Consider the following 16817-nt stretch of genomic DNA (forward strand, 5'->3'; position numbering starts at 1 on the left):
TTTACATTATACACAAATCATACCCAGATTCCACCCCTGGAAAACTTTTCATATGTGTATCTGGGGTATGTCAAGCACTCTGTCCTGCTTTTCAGCCATTAACTACAGCAGTACAATACTAGCCTTTGGTCAAATGTGGTTGTGTGTATGTGTTTTTTGTGATGTAGTCATGTAATAGTGTAGTAGTGTGTAGTTATTTGTGAGTCAGTGTGTGATTGTGAAACAAGGCAGGGACAGTACTGCTTTCCTGCTTTGAAATAACAATTTTTTTCAATTCCACCACTATAAACCCATCCAACCTTATCTGTCACTTTCAGTCTTAAAATCTTTTTTTTCAAACATAAAGTACAAAACAAACCAAACAAGTCTGATTTATCTCTCAAATCTTTTAATCCCCCTCACTTAGAGACTCGGACAGTACTGTGAAAGAAATAGGGGAATTATCATTACTTTTTTATTAATAGCAAAATATCCCATTTACATAAAAGGTAAGATTTTAAGACTGGATACCAGATAAAATGACTTAGTAATATGAATATTTTTTGCAGTGTTGTGATATTGTTATCTCTGACTGTGGCTACAGGCTAGACTGTGAGGTAGGAACAAGAGGAACAGCACAAAGACCCCAAATCTGCCTGTAAAAGAGCAAATAATGAAATAAAAACATTGGTTGTTATCTATTGGTTATATGTATACAAGTATATGTCTAACTACATTTCTAGCACTAGAGGCCCCCAAGATTTGTGAATCAAACCCCTAACACTTGCGTTGGTATGTTATACAGGTTATGAATCTAGACAAACACTGTTATATTTGGAAACTAACATCTCCAAAAAGTATTAACTAAAATTATTACACATAATCTACGCAGTAACCAGCGGGTGGGGAGGTATCTTAACTGCTGTTCCAGTTCCCTATCACGTCAGTTTGTTACCTGGTAGCTGTGCAGGTCAGTGAGATAAGAATTAGGTGTGGTGAATGTCAGTGTCCTTGAAGAATCAGTCAAAGTATTAATACACTGAGAAAAAAGGGTGAATGTAAGACGTAAAGGAATATGCCACACGAAAGGTGTCACATGCAGTGCCCTTCAGCACTGTCATCAGCGTCATTTCCAAGTTATTTCGTGAAAAAGCTCTGATAAACCACAACCTGCTCAGCACCAAACGACAGACAAGGTTAGCGGTGGGACATACAGTAGTGGAGCATTTAGCAGCTAAAGAGCCAGATATTTTCCTCAGGACTTGGTGGAGACCAAAACAGTGCTAAAAGAGAGAAAATATTGGACTTACATTGATCAGGTCGAAAGAAAAATGACTACAAATTACTGCTAATGTTGCCCCATATCTTCTGGATGTGTAAATACGCAAACGCTTAATAACAAGTGTGCCATATCATCTTAAAAGGTGATAATATATCTGTGTTGTGTTCAAGTTATAAAAAGCAATTACTGCAGATTGTGATTTATTTACTGAACAGTCACGTTTAGAATTCGTTATTCAAATTGAAAACCCAAGACGAATACTGTTGTCTTCATCAGAGCAAGTTACCAAATTACTCTGGTAATTATAAGACTTGTTGTGAGAAGAATGTTGAAAATATGAACACATTCTTATTGACCAACTATGAGGTGGAAAAACAATGTTAGATGTATGTTACCAAAAAAACGACTGACTCCAACAGAAAACTTCCATTAAATTATATGTTTTTGTGTATATATATATATATATATCCATATATATATATAGATACATATATATATATAGATACATATATATATATAGATACATATATATATAGATATATAGGATGTTTTATCGGAACTGGATACTGGATACACTAACTCAATTCAGTGACAATTGCTTGTCTTGCACATAGGCCAAAGAAGTTTTTTAGCCCACTGCAAATGCACATTAGCATTCCCCCTGCTGGCCAGACCCACATGTTCCTGCTTGTTCCATAGCCTTTACATTGCGATGATGTCACAAAAATAAAATTCGCTTTTCTGGACTTTGGGAAAGTTTTGCAAATATAGGACCTTGATGGGATTATAATGGTGGTCTATGGGGAAAATGCTTTATGGGCCCCATGTTGCAGTATCACGAGTAACCACTGGGACAAACTGGCAGCAAGTCTGAGTGGCAGCCCCACCTTGAGCTCCCCTTTATTCATTTATGGTATGCACAAACAATCTAAAATTGGTGCAGGATTTTTTCCTCCCTGGTCAACTGGGTCGCTCCCGAGCAGCAGTAGACTCAGTTCAGTCGCTGGTGTTCAGAAACTATACTGCAGCAATTCTTCTGATTAAAACAGTAGTCTCATTTATATAACTGCTTCCATCCAGTGACTTTGTATTTTCAACCTTATTTCCATAATGAATTTATGATGCCCGAGCAACTGAAATGTCCAAATTCCCTCTGACAGCAGTTGGGCCTAAAATAGGGTACAATACTATGTGGTATGAAAGTCCTAAATTAGGCCTACAGACAAGTGTAGTTTGATAATTAAAATATCTATTTCAGTGAAGTATTCCTTTTAAGTAAAACATATTGTAGTGATTAGCAAGTATTAACTATTTACAGAAAGATTACACTTCTTTCTAAGCTTAGAAGAGGCATGTTGAAAAGCAAAAATGCCACAAAGGCCAATGGCAACACCCCACCAGCAGAGATGTCTGCTATCCTACAAATTATGTAAGTTCGGTAACAGTAAGTATTCAAGTTTTGTCACAGATTTGTGTTAACTCTTCTAAAACCTTTCCAACATCTTTGCCTGGAGAAGAACGGATTGAACGTCGGTCTTTAGACTAAAGGTTGCCATTCACCGGTTGTGTCATTTGTTTGTCGTCGATGTTTTGGTGATCCAGTACAAGTGGTTTGGGTAAAACCTCCACAGCCGCCCCCCCTGCTCTACTTTCTCATCACGCCTCTCCACACTTCTCCTCCTCCCACAGCCCATCGTCGACCTCAGTCCTATAAGACGCTCAGCATCCTCGCTGACACCTCAGCGGCACCAGGAGGTTGGGCTGAGGGAGTATGACCTGGAACGGCCTGGCCTGGCCCAGTCCTCAACAGGGCTAGGGCAATTGCAGGGCCAGGATAGAGCCCACCATCATCACCACCACCACCGCTGCCATCGACGCAGGGACAAGGACAAAGACAAGAAGCAAAAGTCCCTGGATAGAGCTACAGCACTCCAACCCTCTAGCACTGTCGGTGAGACAAAAAAAGCAAACTTTCATATTATAGTCAGTACAGATTTTGAATTGATGCAGTGGATTTTGAAATGCTTTCATTCATCATAGGTTGTATTAGAAACATTAGGTAACACAAGGTAAAGGTAAGGTCATGTTCAGATTGACATTAACACTGCATGAAAAAAGGCAGCCCCCTCTTTCATTTCAATGAGAAATAGAAATGAGTGCCAACACAGAGGACTGCGTCTAAAAACACAAATCCAACAAAAAAAAGTTGAATCTGGCTAAGTCATTTTGAACCACTCCGTGTGATGTCACAGCTGGAAAAAGTAATGACATTCAGGATCTAACTTGTGTAATTCAGTGTCGGACCCAAGTCTGCAAACTGCTATATATGGTCAGCCAATCACAGTAGAGTTCACACACAATAAAATTCACCCTCATTCAAATCGATACCCTCAGCTTTTATCACAAAAGTAAAGCGGGAAGTGCCTTAGCAGGTGACATGTCTGTCAAGCAGGAGAGGTCATTCTAAACATCCGAAACAACAGTTTAAACATAAATGAAGAAGATTTCTGGAGCTATAGTATTAATGGCATCTGACCGTCTTCCCCTGCAGTTTATGCAAACTCCATTCACTGAGCCATACCTTGAGTTGGAAAATCAGGGAAAGTCATTGTGTCATGATCCTGTAAATACCACTTGTGGCCACAGTTCAGCAAAATATACAGTCTCCAGGACTCACCTACAACATGAGTAAAACTGTAAGAGTTTAACATCTTACTACAAATGTCACCCTATTGGGCTTAAAACTCAGGAACAAAGGATGGGAAAATGTCCATTGATGGAGCATATCTTAGCTTGTTGAGAGATTAATTCACTTAACAAAGCGATGTTAATTCTTATAAAACAGCGAGAACATGCTCATAGGAACTTGGCATAACTTTCATGGAGAGACAGAGAGAGCAGGCCGGGCTTTCCTTGCAGATGACTTGGGTGTCTTAACATAGCTGCAGAAATTCTTTATAGGATTAAAGTTCCATGATCAGGTTATGGACTGAAGGTGAAGGGGTTTCTGCTGCACTTCAACCAGGGATTTTACATGTCAGGCTTTTAATCTGATTAACAGACAGAGAGTTGTGAGCTCTCAGAGGAAAATCTTCTTTGCTGGGGATTTTATTTCTTCTTTATCGGCTGTTCCCTTTATTCCCTCTGACTTTGATAGTCAAATTTATACAGTGTAGACTGAGATCTCCAGTAAGTGCTGGAACGTCTGCTCTGCCCACACACTTACACATAGAGCTGCAAAATACAACTGAAAGAGGTTGAATTTTCATTTTCTTTTTTTTTTTTTTTAAACAGAAGCAAGGCATGTCACATTAAGAAGAAGGCTTAGTCTTTTTTCATACAAACACACAAAAATACTCATATTGTACAGTACATCTAAATTCCCTTTTTTAAATACTTTTGACAACAGGGGGGGGCAGTAGTCATCGACTGTTTGCTATGAGTGAGGTCATGCCCTCAACTCAAGCTTAACTTGGAGGCCACCTGTAAAATTCATAGAAATAAAATGAGTATCTGCTGTTTCGTACTACAGTTAGATAATTTTCTGCTGAGATGCACCAAATATAAGTGAATCCGACACATCAATTGCTTTAAAGAACTGTACCATTACCTTTTTAAAGATTATTTTTCTGGCATTTTGCCTTGACAGTCTAGAGACAGACAGGAACAAAGGCAGAGAGAGAGGCGGGCATGACATGCAAGGGCCCCCCGCTGGGTGTCGCGAAGTAGAATTGCAGTTATCTGGTATGCACCTAACCATTAGGCCACCGGATGCCCCCTGTACCATTACTTTTGAATATTTTTGCCCATCAACAAAAAATGCCAGTGTTTTACATTACTGCTTATCGTTTGGAACGATTTATATGTTACCTTCATTTAATCAGGTAATCTAATTGAGATCAAGATCTGTCTTTCAAGAGAGACCTTAGTACAACAGAGAGAAAGAAAAGCAAACATATCCAGACAAAAGAAAAGGATAAATACAGAGAACAAACATACCCCGATATAACACTAGCACAGAATCAGAGACAAGGATAGCCACAAATAAAAAGATTCAAAGTTAGGCAGTGGGAGGAGACATTAAAATTTTTAAATCCTCTTGAATTCATTCCATTTATAAAGGTACAAAGTCGTGGAAAGCAGTTTTACCAAGTACATTATTTACATGAAGGGTAACTAAAATGAAACAGACCTGAGATCTGGTCTAGTGAGCAGTGGTTTTAAAATTGAGAACAGAAGCAATATACTATGACAGCTTTTGCAGGAGACCCTTTTTAAATAAAAATAATGGAATGCAATTATCTTCTTCTTGCTAGTGAGGACCAGCCTACTTTTTCAGATAGTACAGAATAGTTTTCATATGCACATATGGTGATGAGTATGATATTCATCTCATTTAATGAAAGGCAAAGCACAATGATAAACTGCATCAAGTTGCTTTTAGTTAGAACAAGCAGCATGCGAATAATGGATATCTCCATAGTTGAGTACAGACATGATAGTTGAATTATTGATGTACAATAATTTTCCCTACCTCAGAACAAAAACATGCTTTATTCCAATATAAAACACTGATTTTTATCTATATTTTTAGTGCAAGTTGTTCCGCATGCTTTGAGACTGCAGTCTAGCCAAATCACCAGGTATTTATAAGGTTGGGCAGTTTCAATTTTAGTGCCATTAAGTGTATGGATGGCAGGGAGATGTTAACTGGCATTATGGGTTCTTTAGAATAAAACACAATTTGTTTTGTTTCCATTCAAGTTCAATCTTGAGATTATGCAGAGATGTCTGAAGAACAATAAAGGAAGATTGTAATGTTGATATAGGTCGAGTTGAAGAGGAACCAAATGCATACAAGACTGTTTCATTTGCATTGAAATGGATATGATAAGTCGGTGCTGGAGTGATAATGTTGTGATGTAAGAGTACAGTGTAAAAAGTAAATAACCTAGCACAGAGCCTTGTGGAACCCCCTTAAATATCTTAAGGGAGTTTGTTTGGAGGCCATCAGTACAGATTGCCTGTGTTCTATCAGATAAATATGCATGAAACCAGTCCTGAGCAAAATCGTCCAAACCAAATACCTATATCGGTGCCTACCAGTATGCTTAGACACCTCAGATTTCAGAGTCAGCAGAGTAGCAACAGCCACCGTTTACTTCAAGAAATGACCAAATTTATATAATCTTTTCCACACTGTCAATGTTGGCTCATTGTTTTTTCTCTGGGTTGTATTTCATGGTAACTTTTCCTGGGCTGGCTCTTAAATCTTAAATGTCGCATTGCCCTAAATGCACCACCAAGAATGATTTTTAAAATGGTATCTGGAAGTAACAATAACACAAGTTTGACAGAAAAAAAAAGCAGAAATGTGATGGATTATCTATTTTAAGCAGGTCCCTAGTCTTTGCATGTTGATTTTCACAGTGTATAGCTAGCAAAGTTCTGAGCATAAACAGTTATGGTCAGTCTTTGTTTGCCATCAGGGGTCGTCTGCTAGAGCGATTAGATCCTGAGGGCTGGTGGCAGGATGTTTTTTGTGTTAACACTGGAGGGCAGCAGCTGGGCTTTATTGCTAAAATAAAAGGCCACAGCAGATAGATCCGGCACAGGGATTTATGGGTACCTCTTGGTGAGATAGCAGAACATCCAACAGCCCTCTATACATCTATTAAACTGAGAGAAAAAGTGAGAGAGAGAAAGACGTCCACTCCTCAAAGCTTGTCATTCTCAAGGCATATCTGACACATCAGAATGATGAATAGGCTTCTGTATTTCTGTCATCGCAGTTTTAATCTGAAAACTGGAATTATTCCAGTGCAGAAGAAAGTAATTCCACCACAGTGCTTTGCTTTATACCACACAACCAAGGCCTAGAGAGAAACACATACACACATACGTATACAGTAGATGAATCATTTGCCTTTAATTAGAGTTGTAATGAAATATTGGGACACAGTGTTTCACTCTCCAAAAACATGGCGATACTGTACATTGTGAAGCTAAAAAAATGGATCACAAAATAACTTAGACCTTAAATATTATCAATAAGTGGGAATTAGTGTCAGTCTTCACTTTCACTAAAAGATGATGAGCAAGCTGGATTTATACACAATGTGAAGTGGATTTTTGCTTCTATTTGTCTTTGACCTCTGTAATGGGTTTTTAGTCATTTTCAGTTTAACTTGGGCAGCTGTATGCAGCAGCTCTGTATCCAGAATAACACAAACAATAAACTGGAGAAAAAACATGGTTAAAACAAAAAGCTAAGAAGTCAATTTATCATCAGAATAATCACATAAAAATCCTATAAACTGGTTTTAAACTTTACTAAAAGAGTCATGAGGGCATCCTATTACACTCCTTTTTACAGAATGCCTTATAAACAATTAGGGCTGGTACTTTTTCAACAAAATTAAGTTTGAATTAATGAGAATTTCCATGTATTCCATTTGAATTAATCTGAATCCAACCCGTGCAGCTTAATCTTAAACTGTGTAAGAAAATAGACGTTTGATATTTTGTGATGCCTTAGCTTCCTCACTTGTAATACCGTAGGTAACCTGTGTTAGTTCAGTGTGTTCACCACTCTCATGTCTGTACACTAAATATGAAGCTACAGCCAGGAGACGGTTAGTTTAGTGTAGTATGAGGTCTGGAAGCAGGGGGACAAAGCTAACCCTAATCTCGTAAGAAAGTGAAAATTTCCAAAATGTAATGTTTGTAAAATGCTGCTGCTGTAACAAAAACCTTATTTTTATCCCTGCTTTTTCCATCTATAGTGCAGACTCCAGAGCGTTACCACTTATTACTTCTTACGTTGTTTGGTTTTGTGATTATACAGCACTGCTATCTAGTTTCTTCCATTTTGTGCTTTTGAAGACAACAAGATTTACCTAATTATAGATAGAGCAACAGGTCATGCAATGGGTCAGGGTACCTTCATTTTAGGAATTGCTCCGGCTGGAGCACGAGTCACAGCCAGCTGTGGTTTTACACTGTGAATTTTGAATTGAGACGGATCATTACAGATCAAATATTGACATTTTTCCTGCATTCAATAGAAGTGAGGAGATGATAAATGTTAAAGCAGCACAGTATATTTTTACCTGCTTTTTTCATTTGATTCGGTGACGTGGTCACCCAGGTTCGTTCACCGACCCTTCAGCTGAGGGTTTGTCCAGGGAACGAGCGAGGGAGCGGGACCGCAGCCGGCCTCACGAGAGGAGGCACCACTCCTCAGCAGGAGAAAAGCAGCGCTACTACTCCTGTGAGCGTTACGGCAGCAGGGAGCAGTGTCACGCCAAGTCAGCCGGTCCCAGTAGATCCACGTCTCCTGGAGAGGGACAGGACATTGGTTTGCTCAAACAGGTTAGTTACCTCACTTTTCAGGAGGTGGTTAGTTGCTCTAACCTTCAAGTCATGGTTTCATACTAAATCCAGTTTGCAGAGCCAATACAACAAGGAATGTCACGCTTCTGCTACTCACAGACTTTACTGTATGTGGCTAAAGCCAACACAATATCTTGATGAAAATGATCTGTAATTGTCTTTTTTTTATTTATTGTAAAAACAGAGTATTAATAGCTGCTCAAACTTGTACATTTTGTTTCCTCAGCATGGTAGCAGCGTGGTTAAAGCTGGCCCTGTAACACTCTCCACTGGTCTGAGCACACCGGGCCGTGGTCGCCGGCAGCTGCCACAGACGCCACTCACTCCTCGTCCTGCCGTGGCCTACAAGACCGCCAACTCCTCGCCTCTCCTGTCCAGTTCCAGCACCGCTGCGTCAGGGAACCAGACTCGCTTCAGCCGTGGCCTTTCAGAGCAAGATCGCTTACCCGGGGGCCACAATGAGTCCCCGATACCGGTCACCCGCATCAGTTCGGACCCTAATTTAAACCGGCAACAGCAGGACGCTGCTCGACAGGCCCTCCTTGAAGAGACAGAGGACTTCCAGGACGCTGTGAGCAGCCACGGAGGGGGACGCTCCGCCAGAACCACCGCCTCAACTACAGCCTCAGCTTCACAGGGAACTGCTGCTGCGCCAATCACAGTGCCCGTCACACAGGGCCGGGCAGCGGTGGTGCCAAATGGGTACCACTTCACCCTCGGGGTCAACTCTGTGTCTGGCTCCGGGAGCAGAGGACCAGGAAGTCTCAGGGAGAGGGAAGACGAGGACTGGTGCTAACATGGTGGAACACTTTGGAAAGATTTTGATGTTAGTTGAGAACGACGCAGCTTATCGGTGTTGTACAGAGCTCATATCAGGACCAATGAGCTGATAGGAAGCCAGAGGACTGACACAAAAGGAAAGATATTGAAGAAAACGCCAGTGGAAAGTGCTGTAAAAGGGGATCAGAAATCATTCCAGCTTTGTAGTGTTAATCTCCTTTTTTATACAACAAACTCTTTAAGGAAAAAAGACACTGATGACTTTTTGTACCCCCTTTTACTTGCACTGATATTATACCACACGTGAAGACCCTTAAGTATTTTGCCTTGGCCAGTAAAATCAGTGTTGGAGCGTAAGACAAAAGCCAAAATCCCCTCATTCTTTCTGAATGAAACTAGGAACTGTGTTTCACACTAATCTGAATGCCTCATTCCTGGTATTAATATGGCTGCTCACAACACTGTTTTTATTATTGTATGTTTCATTTTGTTTATGTTGGCCATGTAGGTTAGAGAAGAGTTATAACTTGATCATACTGATGCTACCACCAAATTATTTTCCTCTCGTTTGATTTTTTTCTTCATCAGCTATTCGGGGTTATCACCAAATTCTGACGACAAGAGAGATTAGGAAAACAAATGTATCTAGGTCCTTAACTTCTGACATGACACTTACTAGACACAGTAATTAATATGACTAAAATCAAACAATGGGATTGGTTAGAATGGAGCTAGAGTTTTAATGATCAGGTTTTGTAAATTGTTTTGTAAATTTCTGGAGTGCACATAGGGACTGGATCAACTCTTTTCTGACGTTATGTGGCTGAATACTAAGTGCCTCGTTTCCCAAGATGTATTGAGATGCAGCCTGGCTTTGGGTCAGATGGACTTGAAGTGATGTAAGTATGTACACAGCTGAGAAAAAGTGGACAGAACAAAGCTCTTGTTTGAATCTGGTATAAAGGACAGAATGCAAAAAAAAAAAAAAAATCCTCTCTTTTTTTGTACCGAATCTTGTGGTAGGTAAAACAGAATTACAGATGCAAAGTAAGCAATGTAGTGCATGCCAGGGTCTTGAACTTGTCAAAAAATGTGTCTGTACTTTTGCTTAAGGATGTGCGGTAAGCATCTGCCTTTCCCTTTCAAATATACTGCCAGTCAGTTGGTAGAAATGGTCTCTGAATGGAGAAAAGTGACATTTTTTGATTAATAATCAGCAAATATTTATCATAAACAGACACACCTGCCTCCTAAAGCATACAGTATATATCTCATCTCTGCCATATTTTCTCAAAATTCACGGGTTTCCTTTCTTCTCACCTCTTTCCACTGAGAGCAGTATTGTGTGAGGGTTTGTAGGCGAGGTTACCTGTGTGTGTATTCACAGGTACAATAAAGAGTTGTGTTGTTGCTGCTGCTGACTGTTGACTTAAAGTAGGGCTATGCAACAAGACGACACTTCACCTGCCCTGTAGCTTTACCCTCTGGAATCTCCAGGTTCAGGCTTTAGTGTGACTGCGACCAAATTTTACATTTGTGTGTGAAGAGTTGTAAATTGTAACTATATGATGTACAGTTAACTGAAAACACACTGAGGCACAAAATCGTATTCCAGCTGATATATGTGAATCACAGGGCATTCTTGAGGTTGGGAAGTCGACTGCATGAGGCCTACCCAGATGGAACCACCCAAAACAGAAAACGGTGTTCTTCCCAGACTTGGGTCAAGTTGTATTTTTAAATAATTTTCAGTGGTTTTTAAAATGTTCACGGAACCAGACGTCAGGTATTCTGTGCACCACAAAAGGCTGAAAAATGTTTCTGTCATTGCTAGAGTTCTGCACAGGCCTAAAACTAAGACCCGCAGCAGGCCCATACCCACCTCCTTTGGCTCTGCACCGGCTAAACCCAGCTGGTACTGCCAGATCAGAGACCTGAGGCTATATTTGTGCCATATTTAGTCTGTTACTGACCATTAGCCTGCCAGGCTAACGCAACAGGTTAGCTATACTCGGACTCTTTCCCTCTTCCCACTGGATGAACATATCTACATAAATGATAAGACTGGCAATATTCTGTATTTTTGTTACAGTCAACAAACCCCATGAAAAGACCCAAACCATCTCTCTCCCTACCCTGTCTGTGCCACTCTGCTCCAGGTCCATTAGTTCCTACTGAAGACGCAAATCTTTGTAAACAGGTCGCAATTATATCGTTTTATGTCGTAACAAAGGCTCAGTAGTTTTGCGGTTTATTATTTATTAGTTAGCAGCATTTCTCAGCAGACTTTAATTAAATTTTGGCCAGGTGAATATTTCAACAGATATGATTAATTTAACAGGTTAACATTTTTTTTGATGTGGATCAATGATTTCTTTAAAGGATATCTCAAAATTTTGAGTTAGAGCTTTTTTGAAAAGGTTTTTTTTCACATCTGTCCAAGATTTATCTATCGATATATGTATTTTTAATCAAAACACAGATTAGGTAAAAATAACAGACATCTACGTGTTTAATTGTCTTGGTGCTCATCGTATTGTCCTGGCTCAGCTCTAAGCAGGTTAAAGACCATGTAAATTATTTGCAAATATTATCTGATCCAAGTCTGATTGTTTCCTCGTGTTTTAATTTATTTCCTGTGGTCTCATATTTGTGCGGTCTATTTGATGGATCAACTAAAAGGAGACATTTCAGAATTTAAAGCAGTAAGGTCTAACTGAAGGTGTGGCTCTGCTCTTTGTAAAGGTAACAGAATAGATTGCTTGTCATCTTATTGTCTTTAAACGTTTCTGTAAGTTGCCATATTGGAAAAGAGATTTGTGTTCATCTCTACGGTAGATTTCGAAAAAAGATCCTACATTTTCAGACCTCCAACAAGCCCCACATACACAGGGTGCCAAGTTTTCCTCTTCCAGTTTTACAGTGGCCACCCCCCTCCAGACATGTCCCGTTTGCATGTTCTGAAAAGAAAATTTGCATGTCAAAAAAAGAGGCATTGTTTGACTTCACTAAGTCCATGATTTGTACAATTTGTTTCCTGGTTGTATTTTCTGATTATGTAAATACACATGTATCTGTTTCAGGTTAAGAATATATATTAAAAAAAACAACCAAAAAAACACAAAAAAAACCACAAAACAAACAAACAAACAAACAAAAAAAAACCACGAGCTTGAATAATATTTTATCACAGAACGACCAAAGTGGAAAGAGGGCTCTTTCTCAGAAAAGAGGTTCTGGACTGGCCGAATCCTTCGCTGCCTGATCTGTTACTTGACTGTCTCTCCCACAGTCATTTTGACTGTACCTATAGATTTTGTATGAATATAAGTCCTTGAATAAAGAGGTATGATTATGAAACTGCAGGATGTAGATTTCTGAATATTTTCTTTGAAATGTCTCATGGTTACGGTTGGGTTTTGTCTGCATCTTATTAAACCTGAGTCCAGTTTCAAATCTGATACTCCATATTCCTTTTCAATCTTGTTGGGTGCAGCCTTCTGCCATTTTTTAAGTAGCAGGTCACAAATAACTAAATAACGTTTTACATTTAAAAACAAAACTGGAGTATTGCCAGATAAACTTGAAAATGAAATGACCTCATGTGTTACCTTTTCATTCCATCAGGTCTGACAACACGACCCTGAGGATGTCACCAAATAAAAGCAGCCACAATTGGAATCTGGGTATTAAAAATGGGTCCTGTTACTACCTGTGTGGAGAAAGGGCTCCCTCGTGGTGACCGACCCGCGCTAAGCTGTCAGCCGGCTCCGCGGTTCCTTCCCAGCTCATGGGAGCTTCATAAGGGCCGTCAAGCTTTTCACCGTTTCACTTCTCTGCCACAGGAGTCCACTGTTCCGGTTCACTCGCGCGCAGGCCCGGCCCCCACAGCGGCAGGTCGAACGAATGCGCACGAGGAGCTGGAGGCTGAGCTGGAGGTGCAGAAGGCACGGCGCGCGGGAGTGCGGGCTTGTGCGATGAGACCTGTGCAGACATGACAATGCGTCGCATAGGGACAGTTCACCGCGAGCAGGAGAACATTTTGTGACTCCGTGTTGGCCCCTCACCTACATTATGTGTCCCCCTCATGCTACATTACAATTAGACTGGAACAATGAAAGGCCCAAACATCTTTTAGAGACTAAGAAAACTGGTCTGTCCCAATAAAACGGAGCTAATCGCAGACTAATTTCGGACAGGCTTTCGCGACGGAACGGGTGGAGGCCGCGCAGGAATGTAATTGGTCCACGTTGGGGGGGAAGGGGCGGGGCCGGTGGTGGCACGTTTAGCGCCCCAGTGCGGTGACGCAGCTGCCGGAGGAGAGAAGCCGCTAGCCACTGAGGAGGAGGAGGAGGAGGAGGAGAAGAAGAAGAAGGGGTGAAGAGGGTGAAGAGGGTGAAAAGTCAGTTTCTCTGTATCCCGCTCCAGCTAAAACTTCACACCTTAAGAGAAAAAGTTCAAAAATGGTCCTCACGTTTACTTTTCTTTAACCGGAGCTCGTTCTACGTCGACAGCACACCCTGACACTTGTCCTTTTTGCCGGTCGCCAAGCTTCGGTGGCAAAGGTGACTAAATCGGGAAGATGTTCCGCTGGCCGTTAAAATGGACATTCAGCCTTCTGTGGCTCCTAAGGACGAGCACCGCCTCGCCTGACGATGCACCGGCGGATCTCGGAGGCGCGTCCGGCTCCGGGATGCTGCTGACAGGTAGGAGTGCTTGTAACACCTGTGGCGCCTCATAGCATTTGGAGTGAAGTACCGATGCAGAACAAGCACGGTACTTTACCACGATTTTTACCATGGAAAGGGCGACAGATACTTCCTGCCAAAGACAGCAACTTTTTGTGCCAATATAAGATTTGCCCTTCTGCTTTCACACTGGAAACTGGGCCAATTCGGGGAATTAGTCAGTTTAATTCAAATGAACCAGTTTCTTAAGATTTTTCCCCGCAACACAGACTGCAAGTAACGTCCCCCAACTTAGCTTCTAAATGGAGTGACTGGCAAACGAATGAAGTTTAGCTGCTGTAATCTTCATTAGCTAATAGTGGCGAGTTAGCATGAAAAAAGTTCGTTTCCTGTGTTGGCTGGTTGCCCGTAAGCTCCATGAAGCCCCGATACTACTGTATAGGGTTTTGAGATTCAGAATCAACAAACCTGTTTAATGTGAATACTTGTGCAAAATATACATTTCTCCTGTAGACTTAAAAGCCTGAAGTATCCACCGAAATCTAATGTTATGTTATATCAACCTATTCAAATTAAAAGCTGCGAAGGCTCTTCTACAAACAGTCGCAGCAGCAGGCTGATGTATAAATAGGATTTTATCACCTGGAGCTCACGGCATCGTTTATTCGGTGCAGCCTGGGTCCTGATGCAGTTCTTGCTCAGCCGCTCCTCTGACACTCAGCAGCCTCAGTCAGTCCAAACTTGATGCTGTAACTCTCTTTATATTTTCCTCTAATCGCTCTCCGGTGTGAGAGTGAACCCCAAACACAAGACTAAACTCACCTATTTTCACTACAAGCCACTTAAGGACTCTTTCAATTACTATAACAGCTTCTTAAAGATGGAAACACTAATTAAGAATAATGTTTTTAGAGCACTTTTGTAATTAAATCTCACAGCCTGCTGTTATTTATTCAACATCAACAAGTCTCATAAATTTGAAGCCTTAAAACAAATTAGTAATGGACAACTCACGCTGTAAAATGATTCACCGATGCTGCAACTAAAAATTACATTAACTGTTACAAACCAAAGTTGCATCTCATATCCGGTAGTGCATTAAATTAAAGACGACCAGTCCTGACATCTGTTGATTGATATGTTTCCCTTTACATGGCTCAGAATAGATGTTTGGACTTGCTGGATTGCTTTTATTGTGCTAAGCACACTTAGTTAACTACAAAATCATCTTCCACAGCCAACTCCATTGTCTCATCAGTGTTTGCAGTGTCTGGATCTCCTCTGTTTTATCAGGACTGTTGATACAGTGAGACCAGCATACATGTTGTAGGTTTTCATCGTCTTTCTGAGCCGTATTGGACTTGGTTAATCCATCCATGATCTGTTGAAACTGATCTTAGATTGGAGATCTGCAAGGCGCCCGAGTATGTCATGTCTGGATCGCTCATCATCACACCACACATTGTTTATTCTCCAGTTTGGGTTTTTTCACATTCCTCCGCTCCTATCATCTGTATGTTAGAGCCACAAAGGAGATCCAAACAGAAATGTCAGAGATCAGGGAACCAGCTGAGAGTTTGGATTAGACTGGCGAGGTGACAGACAAATCCTACAGTGTGTTGATTGAGTCCAGTATGGTGAATGTTTTCACTGTGTTGTCAGAGAGTTACTGTAGATGGCAGAGTTTGATTTCTGCAGATATAGTGAATCAACACATAAAACTCTAAGTGACAGTGAGATTATCCTGAGACAATTTGAGATGTGGTGCTGTGGAGCTTATTTGAGGGATTTGGTTTACTGCAGCAGTCCTGTACTGTACATACAGTTTTGTGCTTTTTTTGTATGTTTGCAATGAAACCATCAACGATCAAAAATTAACACAAAGTTTTTGGACATCATTTTTGAAAGACAAATGCATAGTACCAAAAACTGAGTAGGGCCCTGTTGGTCCTTTACTCACTTTATTTAGTTGTGGAATTTTTGTCAGTAGACCTCTATCAGGTTAGATTTATTTACCTTTCATGAATCTTAACCTGATGAATGTCTATAAAAGACCTGTTGGGATTTTGAGAGGTGGGCATGCATGCATGCCGACGTCTCTGTGAGTGAGCTACAGTTACCCTTTACACATTTGGTTTACAAAGCCATGTTATCCGATCCTCATTTAATGTGTATAGTTTGGGAACTTGTTTCGATATTGGCAAGATGAACCAATTTTGATTCCAAGATGCAACGAATACAGGTGACTTGGAAGAAATCCATCCTCCAGGATTATAGTAATGTATATTGTAGTTGAACTTCAAGGAAGAGAGCAGAATAAAGAGGGAATGGCAGAATCAACCAGGTATTCACTGTGAGCTGTTGTGCAGGAGTCACTCACCTGCATATTTGAACACTTTATGACTGCAGTGAATCACATATACTGTACCTGAAGCATTCCTTTTCCTCGGGTTTGATGAATTGCATTCATTCACACAATTATGTTTAAAAAATTCTTCTGCGGGTCATTTATCTGTTCTACAAAGGTGTCACCGTCAAACCAGCTCTGATTTGACTGAAGCCTCTGTCTTTTTGTGCTATGTGCAGTATTCACCTTTAATCCCGTCTGACGTGTGGAGGTTCCATATAGTTTTCTGCCCCACCGAAAGTGAGTCATAAGAATGGTGATTTTTTTTTTTTAGTCAATCCAACTC

General features: G+C 40.6%; 2 protein-coding genes across 2 annotated transcripts in view; both read left to right on the forward strand.

The window, feature by feature from the left end:
* Positions 1-10423, forward strand: part of cacna1bb (calcium channel, voltage-dependent, N type, alpha 1B subunit, b) — a 176241-nt gene extending 165818 nt beyond the window's left edge. The window contains exons 48-50 of the mRNA XM_040157092.1: positions 2951-3212; positions 8412-8635; positions 8883-10423. Coding sequence (XP_040013026.1) covers positions 2951-3212; positions 8412-8635; positions 8883-9452 — 1056 coding nt within the window. The 3' untranslated portion in view covers positions 9453-10423. The remainder of the gene's footprint in view (positions 1-2950; positions 3213-8411; positions 8636-8882) is intronic.
* Positions 10424-13862: 3439 nt separating this feature from the next.
* Positions 13863-16817, forward strand: part of si:ch211-196i2.1 (collagen alpha-1(I) chain) — a 104795-nt gene continuing 101840 nt past the window's right edge. Inside the window, exon 1 of the mRNA XM_040158036.1 lies at positions 13863-14142. Coding sequence (XP_040013970.1) covers positions 14019-14142 — 124 coding nt within the window. The 5' untranslated portion in view covers positions 13863-14018. The remainder of the gene's footprint in view (positions 14143-16817) is intronic.

Source organism: Xiphias gladius, chromosome 20 (assembly GCF_016859285.1).
Source record: "Xiphias gladius isolate SHS-SW01 ecotype Sanya breed wild chromosome 20, ASM1685928v1, whole genome shotgun sequence".
Taxonomy (NCBI): domain Eukaryota; kingdom Metazoa; phylum Chordata; class Actinopteri; order Istiophoriformes; family Xiphiidae; genus Xiphias; species Xiphias gladius.